We start from the raw sequence: 17,562 nt of genomic DNA on the forward strand, positions 1-17,562 counted from the left end.
AATTTTTTAAACGAAAATTACCTCACATATTGCCTACAGATATATGGGATGGAGTTTAGATTTAATGCTTTAAAATTGTATATTAAGGATTGTGATTTTAAAATTGTATATTGAAGAAAATAATATAATATGAATTGCCAAAATTATGAATATTAATCATAAAAACACTAATTTTTCTTTCATTCAGAATAATACTTTGAGTCTTTGTGACCTACAAATTCAGAATGGCAGTCTGTGTTTTTATTGAATAATCCAAATCTTGTAGTTTACTTACAGAACCTTTTAAAACAATTTGTATGAATACACTTCTCTTAATGCAATGTGTTGAGCTTAATACTTAACATCATAGTACTTGAGAACATTAATGTTTCTCTCTTGTTTCTACAGATAAGTAGCAAAGATGAAGATTTTTTAGATCTTTCTGTTGATGTGGAGCAAAACACATCAATTACTCACTGTTTAAGGTATAGTTACATAATTTTTAATTGACTTAAAAATTCAGTGTAAACATTTTTGATTGGGATACTTTTAAAAATGTACATAATGTTCACTTAAAAAAAAAGATCAACAAAATATATTATCACATTCTTTTTCAAATACATCACTCCTTTCCCCCCTATTTAGTGAACCATGTTGTTTTTTATAATTTTTGCCATTTTGCTTATTGTGATGTAAAACTTTATAGGGTTGATTTATACTTTTCTTTATTAGTGATTTTGAACATCTTTCACATAGTTTTTAATATTTTTCATTTTATCTTTTGAGTACTTCTTACCTATTTCCTTTGAGAACTTGTGCATTTAGAAATAACCTTTATTATGTATTTCTGTTAGTTCCTCATATATCTTAGATGGCAGACCTCAGATCAAAAATTTGTGTTACAGAATTTTGAAATTACCAGTTTTTTGTGTTGATTCCTGGTCCTGCTTTTGATTTATAGGTTAACTATAGATTAGATTTTATGGGTTAGCTAAGATTGCCTTAGGTATATTTAGTACTTGATCTTGTTTGTCCTTTGTTTATGTGTGTGTCCCCTTTTATAATCAGGTTGTGTGTTTACTATTACAATATCTATTGTAAAATATTGGCCTAAAACTGTAATTTTTTGCCAAACTACTTTGCAGTTTTTCCACATAGTTCTTATCAATTAAGAGGTTCTTTTCCAAATAGTTTATATTTACCATTATTTTCTAATATCTGTGATATAATTTTTCATTTGAATTTTTACATAGGGGTTTTAGCAACACGGAAACTCTATGCAGTGAATATAAATATTACTGCGAAGAATGTCGCAGCAAACAGGAAGCACACAAAAGGTAAAATTTAATATTTTCTAAATCTTGGTGATTATTAAATATATACAAAGGATTTTCAGCTCTCAAAAATTATGGGAATCATATATGTATATATTTTGGCAACCATTGAATCTCAAGAAGAAATTATATATACTTCTAATGAGGTTTTGCAAAAGGAATAATCTTAGGTCTGATTACATGTTCCAGTTTTTGTTCTAATCAAATAAGAGATTTGACTATTTAGAAGAGATTTTTTTTCTTTAAAAATAGGAAAGTATTTTAATACTTAATCTTTTATCTTTGTTAATGAAGAAAAGCAGTAATGTAATTGATTAAAACAGTATCCTCCTCTGTGTGTGATTTAGAAAATAACTCTGTAAAGTATAAATTAAGTATATTTGAAGATTGAAGATCTTTGAATTTAATTGCAGCAACAGTCTTAAGGCTAAGCTTTGCTATGTTTGCAACGTTAGTAGATTGGAGACTTGCTGATAAATTCTTTGGCTGTGGCAACCTATGAAACAAAGAAACTTACAAGAAGCCCTTCATTCCTGTGTTCTGCAGTGACAATAACAAAAGAAAAAAAGTAGAGTATGTTAAGAATTGCACTTTTTTAGACCTTTTAGGAATATTCATTTCATATCCTAAAAGTGAAATCCTTTTTCAGTGACTATCAAAAGATTATACTATTTGAAAAAATGAATCATAATAATCTTTGCATTCTCACCCTAAATGATATCAGAAAAAAATATATAGTTAAGTGAATGGATAAATTTGAGGAGAAGTGTGCTTTTTAAAAAGTGAAATTCCATTTAAGTATGAAATGGTTTGATTTGCCTGACTTTATTGCCCAATCTGACTGGTTAAATTGAATTGTTTGTAAATTCAAGCAAATTATGTATATATCAAATATGTATATACTTGGTGTTGTAGATAAGAGCATCAGATTGAAAGTCTTCTATATTTGGGTTCAAATTCTGCCTTTAACATCAGCTTTATGACCCTAGACAAGTCATTTAACCTCTTGGAATTTAAGGTAATTCTCTAGATTTGTCATAGACTGGAATGCTTTGGGATCTTTATATATAGCAAAAACAATATAAATTGATGGATTTTGGTACTCTAATTGAATAAAAATTAAGTTTAGTATAACTTCCATTGGATTTATTCTCTTATTTGGGAATGAATTTAGTTGATGATATTAGATGGAGACAAATGTATTTGTGGTATTGATTTTTGTTGAGAATAAGTAGTTGATGAACACTGGTGATCTATTTTTGCAGCTGTGAAATTGATTACTTGTGTGAAATGTCAAAATGGGGAGACAAGTTTGTGGAGCATTTTATCCATGTAGATACTTTGGATTTATATTCAAATGATCTAGTGTTATTGAATTGGTAATAAGACATTTTTATTTTGTTTATAAACTTGGATCTCACCAGCTGTCATTGTTTCCTTTATCTTCTTTATGCAACTAACTCCAAAAATCTATATGCTTTCAACTGTCCCATTTATATAGAGACAATAGATTCTCACAAAAAAGTAAGGAGGGCTCTAGTATTTGTGGTAGAATTGGGGATGGGGGTGTGTGAGGGACCATAAGGAGAATGAACAGGAAGATCCTAACAGCTTGAACTAAGGAACTGGTAGAATAGTTTAAAAAACAATATAATAAATAAACAAAAACCAAACATAAATGATAAAATAAGTAGTAAATGCAGATTTGTTAAGTACTTGTTATGTGCTAGGTACTGTGCCAAATTCTAGAGATACAAATAGGAAAAATATATATAATCCTTGCCCTCAAATGGCTCAAAATATGAGGAGGAAAAAAAAAAACACATAAAATAAAGCTAAAAAGCAGGGGATAGGCATGTGATAATGGAAGGTACATGGTGGCAGATATTTTTGAGAAGTCAAAGGTGATCCAGAAGTAGCTCAATCAGGTGATGAGATGTTTGAGCTGAGCTCCTTCCTTAAATGGAGGTTTTGGAGTTCATGGTATCAATCCTCCAAACGGAGGGGCAGAAAATGAAGATAAAGAACTAAAGTTAATGGAATCATAAAGGATAATGAGGTTTTCTCAATAATAAACTTCCTCAGGCATGATGAAGAAGTTAGAGATGTCTCAGAATAGCATACCCAGGTAACAAATAAAGAGATGTTCAAAATGCTTCTTACAAAAGGACAATCAGTTTTTACTGGTTATATATATTTTTTAAATTGCATAAAGTCTGTGGCAGGAAGTTATTTGTGCACCAAAAAGTGACTTGTGTCTTTCAGGTTCCCTCACCCTCTGGCTTCTAGATAAAGTGGTCATGGTTTGATGGTTACCTTGTGCATTAAGTGGGTCCTATGCTCTTCTTGATAACTCAGGGGAATGGAACAGGAAAAAATTCTCTCTAGACTAGACAATTGCACCTATGCATTAATTATATGAAGTAAAAGAGTAAGCACAGTAACATGCTAGAAGCTGAGACTCAGTTGCTGTTATCTCGCTTTTCCACCTTCCTGCCTGCAACCCCAAAATGCAGCACTTGACTATCTGATATTGTATTATTCATAATAAACATTACCAAAAAATGTTCAAGAAGATAATTATAGCCTATTTACCAGAATCTATTTCAGAAAGAGAGAAATTTGACAAAGAATTTGATAAGAACCTTCAAATTAAATTAACATATACAATTTTGGTGACTTTTGTGCAAAGAGAAAGATAAAATGTTTATAATGAACAGGGAGTGATTGAATTATTTATGAATCAGCTGTCTACAGACAGAATATGTCAAAATCAAAGAAATTATTAAAATTATAAAAATGAGAACCTATGACATGTAATGGAGATAATTTCAATCTGACTTTATTTAAACAACCTGCTGGCAGAAAAATGAGAAATTGATGAAAGAGTAGATATTGACATCAGTTGTCATCATTTCCTGAGGAACTTTAAACAGTGTAAAGAAGTTATTACCAGAAAGACTCCTGAAAATCCTTAGCATAAAAACTTTTGATTTCCTTAGTAACTGGAAAGATGTCATGCTAACTTAGAATTAAATTTGTTAAATGCTATGTAAGAGCCATTCAATTGATAAATTGTCAAAATATGAATAGAAAGTTCTCAAAAGAAAAAATCCAAGCCATTTATAGTCCTATGGAAAAAATGCTCTGAATTAGAGAAATATTGAAACAAAGTTCCACCTTAACCTTCACTTAACAAATTTTTGGAGAAGCTGTGTATTTGATCAATCATTCTAGAAAGCAAATTGAAACCATAACATAAAAATCACCAAAATATCCTCTTTGACCCAACAATAACTAGGCATACAATTTTTAAAAAGGCAAAGAGGGAAAAGTCCTATTTTTACAACAAAACAAAACTCAAAACATATTAACTGCTCTTTTTGCAACAAACTACTGATCTTGAAGAATGTAAGTGAGGGAGGCCTGTGTAAAGGGCCTCTCTTTCTCTCCAGAACCCTCTGGGCCTAGTGGCCAGACATAAATCAGGATGACTGGAGATGGCCCCAGAGACAATGGGAGGCTGTGGCCTTGTTATATGAAGTTCAAGAGTAAGCTCAGTAATATGTGAGAAGCCGAGTCCTGCTCAGGTCTCACTTTGTCCTAGGCAACAACATATATATATATATATATATATATTTTTTTTTTTTAGATGCCGTAGTTTATTCTTTCTGAATAACACATTTTAAAAAATCAGATGAAAACTAAATGGTAATGTGAGGCAATGTGACATGAACATAGGGCCTGCCTCAGGGTCTGAAAGACCTAGATTCAAGTTCTGAAAGCAGCAACATATATCAAGAAGTCAGATAGTTTTGGAAAAACAGATAGCTCTTGTGGTCTTGGGTGATCAGTTTGTTGTGACTAAATGGCTTTATGAATTCTAAAGCATTCCATATTTTGTACTATTATTAGAGATCCGTTGGCCTTTTCTTTGAAGCCTCTAGTGGGGCTATAGTGCACAGAGCACTAGGCCTGGAGTCAGGAAAACCGAAGCTCAAAAGTGGCCCCATCCCCTAGCAGTGTCATTGTGGGTAACTCACTTAACCTCCCTGTGTCTGGGCTTTCTTAAGGCCTGCAATGGGACTAAACACAGCGCCTGCCCTCAGGGTGATTGTGAGGATCTAGTGAGGAGAATGTGTAGTGTAAAGAGCAGGTCTTACCAAGCTAGAAGGGGTTTGAATGTGAGCCCAGTATAATCAGTTTACCTCAGATAATTTTGCAGATTTTGTCTGTAGAAGGCTGTCTCCTGGATGATGATTTTGTTTGGTTATAACAACTAACTCTATGTTAGCCTTTTAGCATGTGAAATAATTTACATTATGTTGCTTTGCAGATGTGTTGATAAAATCATAGTTCATTAGACTTGGAAGAGACCACTGAAGCAAATTAATATCACTTCATTTTACTTTTGAAAAGTTGAAGGCCAGAGAAACTAAATAATATATCTAAGATCACATAGAAAGTAAGCTGTGGTGTCATTATTTGAATCCATTATTTGAACTCTAGAGGCTCTTCTTTTCACTGTATCATGCTGGTATTGTCAAATTGGAGAATGTATCAAATGGCTTAATAGAGTATTATTCACTGTTGGTAGCCTTTAGTAAGTCAACATTCTTCAAAGTTGATGGTTTTGCTTTCATTGCCCTAACACCTCTCAGACCTTTTTGTATTTTAGCCATGCCACTGATTTTTTTTTTCCCCAATTCATTTCAAAGTTGTGGCAATTATTCTTTTCTGGAAAAAAAAAAAAAAAGTAATTTAGAGGAATTCAGTAGACACTGTAGTGGTCTGACATTAAAGAAATTGACTAAGTAAGTATGGAGAACAAGTATCAGTAAAACATTATTTAATCCCACAAGCAGAATGTACAAGCATCTTCTATTAGTTATCATGTCTTTGTTATATTCTCTCCCTGATCGTGAGAACCTTTGAGACAAACTAATCTTTCTTTTTTATTTTTTTAAAGGCAGTCACTACTGCTTAATTCTACTGCCTTATGGGTAGTTTAAACTAAGTAAAATTAGACCATTTTCTTTTTGTACCTAGTAACTCAATTGGTAGTCTTGGTTTTAAAATATTCATAAAAAGTGTTACATTTTCATATAACATTTGTTAAATGAAGAGATGGAATGATTATAAAAGTTAAAAAGTAAGCTAAATAGTGAGTATTTTAGGAATAATTATAAGCATATTCTATTTTTATGATGTTAATCTGTGTTTTTTCTTAACTTCATAAGCCTGTATTTTAGTGATTTTGTATATTTGATTGTATGTTTTGATATTTGATTTTTTTAATGATGCCCCCTCTATTTGGAATTATGGGAAATTAACTAAATGCTATTTAGGATTATGGTGAAGATTGATTTCAAAATGTGGAGCTGTCATTTACTTAATCATATGTAAACTGAAAACCAGTTTATTTTATACATCTTTTAACACCTATTCTTAGAGTCTCTTCTTTCCTCTATCCCACTTGCCCCTCTAGTATAGAGATATCAAACTTTCTGGGTGGAATGGCTATAACAAATTAAAATGTAATTGGGAAATCTTTAACTTAAAAATAAATACAATATACAGAATGCTAATTTGTAGCTTTCTAAGACACAAAATGCAAAGGATTCTGTTCTGAGTTTGACACTTCTACTCTAGTTGACCATTAATGCTTATATCTTATTATGTCTGCCATTCTGTTTGAATTTAATATAACTAGATACTTCTAGTCTACTGTTCAGTCATGTCTGACTCTTCATAACTGGAGTTTTCTTAGCAAAGATACTGGACTGGTTTGCCATTTCCTACTTCTGTTCATTTTAGAGAAGAGGAAACTGAGACTAAGAGGATAAAGTGACTTTTCCAGGGTCACACAGCTAATAAGTGTCTGAGGCTGAATTTGAACTTAGAAAGATGAGTCTTCCTGACTCCTGCCCAGAGCTCTCTCAACTGTGCCACTTAGCCCTTCCAGCCGTATCCTCTTCTAATGTAGATTAAAGAGATTATTATTCTATTAAATATAGAAATTTCTAGGGGCAGTGTAAAGGGGTTTTTCAAGTTATCACATGAATCTGTCTGTTAAAAGGAGAGAACAAGTGAAATGAATTTCAGAAGTCCTTTTTCCATTTAGCCATCAATATGAGTTTTCCTTCTTAGTACTTTTGGATGACGCGATCACATATCACTTGTGATTTCAAGTCACTAAATTTCCCTGGTCTTTAATTTTCTCATCTGTAAAATGATAGGTTTGCATTATGTAATTTCTAAGCTTACTTCAACTTGCAAAACTAAGGTTTTTTTGAATATTGAATTGTAAAATTTTATTGTTTTAGTTTCAAATTGTCCAACCAAAAGTATTATTAGAAAAAAAATTCATGTATGTTTATCAGAGACATTTGTAAACTGGTAAAATGATCCACAATAATAATTTTAAGATTTTATTCTATAATTTTTAAAATTCTTTATATTTAAGATAGGAAAAGACCTGTTTGAATTTTTCCAAAAAGAAAAAAAAAAGTTTTTTCTAATAATTGCTTTAAGTTTAGTCAACTGTTGTAGAAATGCAAAAGAAAATTATGATTGAATGACTTAATATAAAATGCATGTTGATTGAATTCTATTCCATAGAGACAACTTGTGCTTTTGTTTTTTTTAGTGGTACTTTGGACATATTTTTTTGACTTAAAAAAAAAATTCCTTAACAGGATGAAAGTAAAAAAACTGCCCATGATTTTGGCGCTGCACTTGAAGAGATTTAAATATATGGATCAGCTTCACCGATACACAAAACTTTCTTATCGGGTAGTTTTTCCTTTAGAACTTCGACTATTTAACACTTCAGGAGATGCCACCAATCCTGACAGAATGTATGACCTTGTTGCTGTTGTGGTTCACTGTGGAAGGTAATTCATGTATGTTTATCAGAGACATTTGTAAACTGGTAAAATGATCCACAATAATAATTTTAAGATTTTATTCTATAATTTTAAAAAAATTCTTTACCTTTCCAAATACACCTTCAGAAAAAGAGTACTGATAGAGAGCAAGCTGTGGATGCCAGAAGGCCTACGTTCTAATTTCTCCTTTGACAATTGCTAGCTCTGCCTATTTGGACCATGCTGCTCACTAAGGCTCTTTACTGTTTTGAATTGGCAGAGGAGGAGTTCCTTATACCAATGAAAACTCAAACTCCATCTCAATCTCTCAAATTCTTCCTGAGATTAAATTGTATTTTATGGCCTACTATGTTCAATGTACTATGCCTTTTGTTTTTGAGATTTATTGCAAAATCCAGCCAATTTTTGCCGGAAAAGCATATTTATAGTATAATTATAAAAGCCAAACAAATTCTTAAATTTCAAATAAAACAGTTTTTACTGCCTGTTTATAATTTTCTCTGCAATTTTTTTTTTCTAGATAATTCTTCTTCCTTGTCTTTAGAAAATTCTCCAGTAGTATGTTCCATCAGATAGAAATTACACATTTTCCCATCCCTTGTTGCCTGTGTCTCTGTTTCATGGATACAGGAATTAATTAGGAAGCCAGAATGAAAGGCACTATTCTTGAATATGTGCCTATTAAAAAGCAAGTGATGAAATATCAAAAATCCTCTTTACTACAAGTGTTATAAATGGCCTTTTAAAAATTATTTTTGTTTTATGATAGATACTGTAGTATATTGCATAAATGCATTGGACATAACAGGTACTGCTGAACTGACACAAAACACAACATTTACTCTAGCAATGTTTGAGAAGAAAAATAGTATCTTGAAATGTCTGATTAAACTTTATATTAATAAAATGTTTTCTAGATTAATTACATTTTAAAAACTGTTTCTACAGTTAGTACAAAATGTGTTTTATAACATATACATAATTACAACTAACATTTACCTTTAAATGAAAAGTAAACAGGAAAAAGGGATAAGGTTTTTTTTTGTTTTGTTTTGTTTAGTTTTGGTTTTTTGGAGCTTTATTGTCTTCACTACTTGAAAGGTTTCTTCTATATTGTGAAGTAAGAACTATTGCCTTTATTTCCAAAAATATTATCTTTATAATTTTTTCTCTTACCTGTTACTCCTTTTTCCCCAGATTTAAAATACCTTGTTACCAATATCAGAGTAGCACCAAAAGTAGATTGCAAAATTCTGAAGTATACTAAAAATATTCATTTGCTTAAATTTATCAGGAGATGCTTGGTAGAAAGAAAAGGACATAATAAGAGTTAAAATCCTTTTTCTGAAAGAGAAGGAAATCACCTTGTTATCAAAGATTTCGGATTGATTCCCAAGCCATGCCAGCAGTAGTATTAGCTGGGAGGGATGGAAAGACCTTAACCTTTCTGAATTTGGAAATGTTCTTAGAGCAAAAATATTAATATTTGTTAATCTCACAAAAATTCTGTGATACAGGTAATGCAAATATTATTTCCATTTTGCAAAAATAGGAAACTTAAGTAAAGAGCCAGGAAATGATTTATATTCTGTCATATAACTAACAAATGATAGATTTTAACAGATTTAACAAAATTTTTTTGACTCCAAGGTTAGTGTCATTTCCATTACTCCACAATGACTGATATAATAGAAAATATTTAGAGTCAGGTGACCACCTACTCAAGTTGGCAAGTCACAACTTGTATAGGTCTAATTTTCTTTATTTGTTAAATTGAAAGGTTGAATTAGAAAATCTGGTTCTATCTAGTTCTAAATATATGATTGTGTAGATGGGATTATAGAATTTTATATAGGAGTGAAGAATGTGAAGAAACTGTTAGCATATTCTAATATACAAACCTATACTTCCAATGTCTAAAACATGACTTGAAATTCCTCAATGATATAAGGAATTAATTCACTTTTTAAAAATTTACTTTTTCACCATAAACATAAACACAAACAGTTCAATATGCAAAAGACAATTGAAACTAGGGATTAGTATATTAAATTGAAACTAGGGATTAGTATATTAAAGTATGAATTTCGGTGTGTAGCTTTTTTAAAGTTTATATTCGAATTACCATGATAATATCACTGCTTACTTTTCTTGTTCCTTTATGAATTTTCTGCACTGTTCTGTGTGTTTACTTACTCGATACTGATTCTTTTGCATCCCTATCATAATTCCATGGTCCTCTAAATTAAAAGCCCTTTCTTTAATTAGTCAGACAAAATAAATTCACTTAATTTCTGTGTTTGAAAACAAATGGTCACTTTGTATTTCTAGTCTCTCTACTGAGAGATGGACAGCATGTAATTCATCTTCAGTTCTTCTAGGGTTATGATTATTCCTTCCATTGACCAGAGGTCTTATTTCAAAGTTGTTTTATTTTTTCATTAGTGTGGTCACAATAATGTTTGATTATGTATCAGTTCACATTCTTCCTAGGTTTCTTAGAATCTTTCCCTTTTATCATGCCTTAGACTGTAATAGTATTCTATTATATTAATTTTCTATAATATTTTTAACCATTTCCTATTTGATAGGCATTCATTTGTTTTCTTTGCCACAATAAAATTACTTGCTAGCAATATTTTGGTACAATTGATCCATTCCTTTCCTTTTCTCTCTTTGGAGAGAATGCCTAGTATAGAATTTCTGGGGCACACTTTAGTGAATTTGGGGATATAGGTTCAGAATGCTTTTTTTTTTTTGGAATGGAAGGATGAATTTAAAGCCCTCTCAATTTTGGCCCTCAAATTCTGTAATTTTATAGTGCTTAACATTTGCTTAAAACTTTCAAAACTTTTTCTATGTGTAATTTTTTGCTCTTAAACTTTACACATTATTCATACGAATACATAAATTTCTGCTTTACTGTAAGAGTGTTTGCATGAAGTAATATGCTGGATCTATTTTTCAGAAATTTGATAATTTGATACTGAGAGCCAAAATCACAGGGAATGAAATTTAACATATATATATATATATATATATATATATATACATATATATATAATGAAAGAAACCTTCTAAAGGATGCTGTAAGAGTCCCAAAAAACATAATCACTTTCGCTTTATTGCTTAAAGGTTGGACAAGATACATTGGAAATTGTAAGGAATTATTTTAAGTGTTTGTCCAGGGATTGATTTTATGATATATATCATTAGGGTAAATTTTACCTTTTAATTTAAATAAAACCTTTATTTTATGTCTAATCAAGAAGAGAAGTTAAAAGTATATTATGTAAGATTAAGTAAATCTCTTTAAGTCTGCAGATTCACTCCATTTTTAGATGAAATTAAGCCAGGGAAACATGAGATACTGAATGCTCTCTTAAAGGTTTTTGATATTTGACTGACATAATAATGCTGTGCACTCCACATATCATTTAAAATTCACACTTTTTAACTAAATACTCCATCTTCCCCCTGCAGCATTACTTAGAAATCATAAACATTTTTGAGCTTTTTCAATAGTTGTCATGTTTGGAAGTTTATGCAAATAGACATGGTATAAGTGGTAGCTCACAGAATGTCATACTGTATTTAGCCTCACTATTGTACCATAATGCCTTCCTCATATATAAGAATCAGGGAAACTTTTATCTGTGATACAATTAAATCTTTGAAAATTAGCTGAGAGTCAATAAAAGCCATTTCAGAAACATCTGTTTAAATGAAGAGGGTGGTTCCCATAAAAATAACTTCTTTTTGATCATAGAATTAGGAACCTCATCCCTTCGTTTGATATTAGTTTTTGTATAATATTCTTTAAATCAGACTTATTGCAATAAAAAGCTGTATAATTGCTAATCTTTTCCTTTTTTGTACCTTTCTAGCCTCTTCACACCACTTTTTTTCTTAGCCTTCTGTTTTTGTTTTTTCAGTTTGATTATTTTCTTTTTCTTTTGTAGCTTTTACTTTCAGTTTCTCTCTCTTTAAAATGTTTAAAGTTTTTTAAAAAACCTGTTACCTATAACATTAGAGAATTTAATGATTGAAACCTATAGTAGTACAGAAAATGGACCTATCAAAAACCTGATTTTTTTTTCTCTTTTAAATAGATAACTTTTTTGGGGGGGTAATGAAAATTTAAAAAATGATACCACTGCTTATATAGTAAAGTTCTGCGATAAGCCATTCTCTTACCTAAAATTATTTCTTCAGTAAACAAGTCCAAGGTATCTAGTCACATAGTAGAATACACACATACATGGCATAGTAATACTTTAAGCAGATTTTGAAAATTTATAAGTGATACTGATAGTATAGTAAGATTGTTTATTCGCGGTCTAATGATTTTGAATTTAGATTCCAATCCCTGGATGAAGCATCTTTTGTTTTGTATCATACTTGATCTTTGTCTAGAAAGAAAAAAATATCAAGGACATTAATCAGGGACCCATTAAAAATCCAGTTATTTTCATTCATATCCACATATTGCTTTGATTTATCCCTCCTCTTTATTTGGATCCAATGTAATTCTTCATTTTTCTTTTAGTAAAGTGAAAACCAATGGCTAGTAACACTGTGCATCATTTCCACTTTGTATGTCTTTTGCTTTATTGCGAAGGCAAAAGTAAAATGTGTACATTTGAAATGTTTTCTAGAATTCTGTTCTAGCTCAAATAAGCAAAATGAATTTCATCTTTCCCCTGATTTCAAGAAAATAAATTCTATATCTTCCATTTGCTTATTCCTTCCCGGAAGATTTCATCTGCAGTAAGAGATATAAGAAAATTTGCTCTGAAGAATTTTTTAAATTAACCTATTAAAATAAAAGCAAATATATAATATTGCCCTAGCATCACAATTGTGTATAAATTAACTATTTTAGGTACTACTTTAAATTCTTAAATAATTTTATTTTGTAACTCAATAGCCCCGGGAGTTCAATCAACTTTACAGTGTTTTATCAGACTAAATAGATAAAAGATATATGCTCTGCTTTCATATTCCCCTTTCTGTAGCCTGAAATTTAAAGACCAAAAGTTTGAGATTGAGAATCATTGCACAACATAAATAATCTCTATTTCTCTCTTTTATAGTGGTCCTAATCGAGGCCATTACATTGCAATAGTTAAGAGTCACGATTTTTGGTTGTTGTTTGATGATGACATTGTAGAGGTAAGTGTTTTGTTTTTTTCCCCTTTCATTTTTCTATTTTCTTTTAAATTCCATAAAGTATAGTCTTTTGTGAATGAATGCTACACTTCTTTTCCCTTACTTGATATTCCCTGAACTATATGTGACTTGTTAAATATGACACAAGTATCATTGTTTAATCTCAAAATACTAATATTTTCATTTTTTCAGTATTTTTTATTAAGTGATTTTATATTAATCTTTTCTTTAGCACTTTAAGTATAATAATGGAGGATATAAGATTTTATTTTTAAAAGGGAGAAAACTTCCTGGGTTATTTTTACCTCCTTGAATCCAATTTTTCTTGTGCAACAAGAGAACTGTTTGGTTCTGCACACATATATTGTATCTAGGATATACTGTGACATATTTAACATGTATAGGACTGCTTGCCATCTGCGGGAGGGGGTAGAGGAAGGAAGGGGAAGAGTCGGAACAGAAGTGAGTGCAAGGGATAAAATGTTGTAAAAAATTACCCAGGCAGGGGTTCTGTCAATAAAAAGTTATAATTATTAAAAAAAAAAAAGGGGGGGGGGAGAAAACTAAATTGTTTCATTTAAAAAAGAAGAATTTATATGGCATTTGTAAGAAAAATATCATTTACATGTTCCTTACCATTTTTGCATTATGTCGTGCAGAAAATAGATGCACAAGCTATTGAAGAATTCTACGGGTTGACATCAGACATCTCAAAGAACTCTGAGTCTGGTTACATCCTCTTCTATCAGTCTCGGGACTGAATGGGAACTGTGGTGAAGAGATACTTTCTGCCTCATTTCTTTGATTATTTTGGAAAGGATCAAGCACTGATTTTTCAAGAAAATGGAAATGCAGGGAGCTCAGGGGGCAGTAGTGCACTTTGCACACAACACACAAAGACTATGGATTAACAAGCCCTTCATATCATGGTAGTTGATTTATTTGCTCAGGTATCATGCTGTCTGTACAGTTCCATGCAAGAATAATTTGAAATCAGAGATACCAGGTTCTCTTGTCAGAGTAGCCTTCTAGTAATTGACATGCATATTTTCTTTGTTATTTGCACCCATAAATTTGAAAGCCTTTGGGATGCATTAGAAAGAATAGGAACCTGTGTTAGATTGTATTGATTATTTAAAAAGAAGACACTGAATACACTGCATAAATTAGCTTATGTTCAGTTTGGAGAGCATATTCTGTGGTTTTTCATGAGTAAACCTGAAATATTCTTGGGCCCAACACTTGTAGTTGCTTTCCTGACATACTAGATTAACATGATGAACTCCAGTGTCAGGGAGGCAAGTATGTTTTGCTTCTCTGAAGAAGCTTCTAATAATATACAGTATATGTATATGTAGGGAACAATTGGTCAAAGGTGGCTTTTTGCTTCCCCAAGGGGAAAGACTGGCTCTGTAATTATAGTTTATTCTTATTTATTTGACTTATTGTATCTGCTAGAGTCTAAGTATTGTATGAATTGTCAGTGATTCTATCAACAAGTTTTAAGGATATTTGTTAGCTTTAGTCAGTTATACCCTTTAAGTGTTTAATTTTCTATTTTGAAGCATAAATTTAAATTCTATTTAAAATCAGTTAAGTTATCTTAAGAAAAATTCTATGAGAGGAGGTAAATTTTCTTTTCCAGGAGTAACTGGTATCTCTGTTTAAATAGTTTTTCCTTTCATTTTAATTTCTGAGTCATCCATTCTATTAAATTTGGATGAGATGAAAAAAAGCTCTGAATTTTTTTTTTTTTTTTTTTTTTTTTTTTACAATTTTTGGAATGATGAAAGAAATGTGTACTATAAAGAGATGCTGGTGCAGTGGTAATATATTATTCTTTATAGTCCTTAAATATGCTAACTGTTCACACTGAGGATGTTCTTGGAAAACCTGACATTACATATTATGATAATTTCAGAATGTCATTTTTTTCCTTGTGATATGATCCACTCTTTAGCAGCCTGGGTGATTAGCTGAGTGTACACCCTTTCAATATGAAATTTTCTTGAATAGTCTAGGAATCCAAAAAGATAAAGCCAATATTTTTGCAGTTTTGCAAATAATATTGGAAAGAATTTTCAGAAATCAAATTTTTTGTTTAAGATTTTCTGTTTTGGGTTTTAAAAAATAACTTTAGACACTATTTAAATCATGGCAGCACCAGGTAATGTGTAGTGTAAAATATATGTAGACTATTGCAATTGACACTTTTCCATGCATCAGTATGTTGTCTTGACAGTGGCTGAATGTAACTTAATGAAAAAATAATTGAATATATATTCCAAATAATAGCAATCAGGCTTTGAATGTTTTTTGTCATCCCTATTCAGAGTTATTTGTTTTTGCTTTATTGTAATTTTCTAAAGTTATTTTATTAATACTGTTAAAATATGAAAAAAAAAAAAAAGAATGTTTTCGCTGCTATAATTAGCATTTACTTTTAGCTCAGGAAAAGACTTCACCTATTCGTTCAGCTGAACAGATCTTTAACAGGGTCACTTAACTAATTGGGCTGTTTAAACAAATGTGCAAGAAGAAAGTAGAGCTGTGTTTTAACAAATTGCTTTTTAAGATGCAAAGTTTCTAAAGCCTTACCTTGGCTAGAATTTTTTGTACAAATTGTACATAGCCTGCCTAACTTACCAGCATTGCAGAGAGAATAAAAAAATAATAATAAGAGAAAAAAACCAAGCATGTGAGAGAAAGTCACGAAGATGGAAGTAAATGAGATTTTTTTATTATAAGGGCTTATACCAAATTATTTTGGAATTTAGAGCTGTCTTTCTACAGCTCTCTCTGTACAGGGAAAAGGAAGAAAGTGAAGGCTGAATCATCTTATTTCATGGGTCAAGCCACAGCATGTGTCAGAAAGAAAGGAAGTCCTTTGCATAATGTCATGTTAGTTGCTAACAAGTGTTTGTTTTTATATTTTACATTTAAAATGCATTAAAAGCCAAGGTTATATTTCATACTTTAGCAAGTTACAGCATTTTTATTGAGTTCAATGGTAGTCACATAATTTTTTTCTCCATTTCTTCACAACATCTACACTATATTTCATAAAATGATTTGCGGGGGTAGGGGTTGTGGGGAGTGATAGTTCTAAATTTACTTTTTACTTCTAATGCAACTGAACTAAGTAAAAAGTTGAAGTTGATGTCAGAAACTATAGTTTATTTTTTAAACTGTTGGGATGGGGAAGGAAGGAATATAATAGAGTAAGCAAGAAAAATGACCAATATAGAAAGCATTATAAAGTTGTCTGGTTGATTGTGATTAAGATAAGAATGGGAAAGATTGTTTTAAGTTGTAAATGGTGGCTGATTGCTGTGTAACTATGTAAATGTTCAGTGGGATAGCAGTCCCATATTTTGTATATTGGAGCAAAAATTTCTATGAAGTATCTTCTTTAAAGGGTGAGTATCCTATATAAAGTCCTACTCTTGAGTTCCATAGCCTCTGTCTGAGACAGTAGTTGTGAGCTTGGGAGAAGGGGACATGGGAGCTATATGTATATGGGCCTCATTGCCTCTGGCCATCACTTTGTTTTTTATGTCCTTAATGGCAGCAGTACAAAGACCTCACTTTCATAATGTACTACTATTGATACTTTGTTTAATGACATTTTTTGTGAAAGACTTCATGAGGCAATTTAAATAGAAAATTGAGCTGAGAGCTGGGAAATGGATTCTGAATCATCCTGCTCTTCAGTAAATTAGTTGTGTGACCTTGGGCAAGTCACTTAACCCCTGCTTCACTCTCCCTATCTATAAAATGGGAGCAATACCTACCCCTATTTACCTACCTCACAGGGTTGTTGTGGGGATTAATTAGATATAATGTCTGTATAACAGTTGAGCTCCTTGAAGAACAGCTCATTATAAATATAAAATAATCTATTAAAGTTGGTTTATTTGTGCTGGGGGGTTTTTTTGGTGTTTTTTTTCCCTTTGAAATTGGAATAGACAGAAGGAGAATAAAGTATTATTTTTTCTATGAAGCTGGATCAGTGGTAAAGCAGTGGTATTCGGAAAAACATTTAAGTGTCTTCATTCTCTTGGTCAAATATTCTCTATTTCCATAAGATAATAGTGTCTAATAGAATTTTTCCAGAAATTATTAAATGAGTAAATGTATCAATATATTCATGTGAGATATATTTCTAAACTAGCCACATGTTGGGG

The 17,562-nt window shown here is 31.1% G+C and overlaps 1 protein-coding gene across 4 annotated transcripts in view; it reads left to right on the top strand.

Annotated features, from left to right (window-relative positions):
* The window catches only part of USP12 (ubiquitin specific peptidase 12), a 115,255-nt gene extending 97,958 nt beyond the window's left edge, over nucleotides 1-17,297 (top strand). For 3 of the 4 annotated variants that reach the window (XM_031960759.1, XM_012545208.2, XM_023499587.2), the window contains 5 exons: nucleotides 388-464; nucleotides 1,233-1,316; nucleotides 8,012-8,209; nucleotides 13,300-13,378; nucleotides 14,035-17,297. In XM_031960759.1, the coding sequence (XP_031816619.1) occupies nucleotides 388-464; nucleotides 1,233-1,316; nucleotides 8,012-8,209; nucleotides 13,300-13,378; nucleotides 14,035-14,136 (540 nt within the window). In that variant the 3' untranslated portion in view covers nucleotides 14,137-17,297. The remainder of the gene's footprint in view (nucleotides 1-387; nucleotides 465-1,232; nucleotides 1,317-8,011; nucleotides 8,210-13,299; nucleotides 13,379-14,034) is intronic. The other variant, XM_012545210.2, reaches the window with a different exon arrangement.
* Nucleotides 17,298-17,562: the final 265 nt, after the last annotated feature.

The sequence above is a fragment of the Sarcophilus harrisii genome, chromosome 3 (assembly GCF_902635505.1).
Source record: "Sarcophilus harrisii chromosome 3, mSarHar1.11, whole genome shotgun sequence".
NCBI classification, from domain to species: domain Eukaryota; kingdom Metazoa; phylum Chordata; class Mammalia; order Dasyuromorphia; family Dasyuridae; genus Sarcophilus; species Sarcophilus harrisii.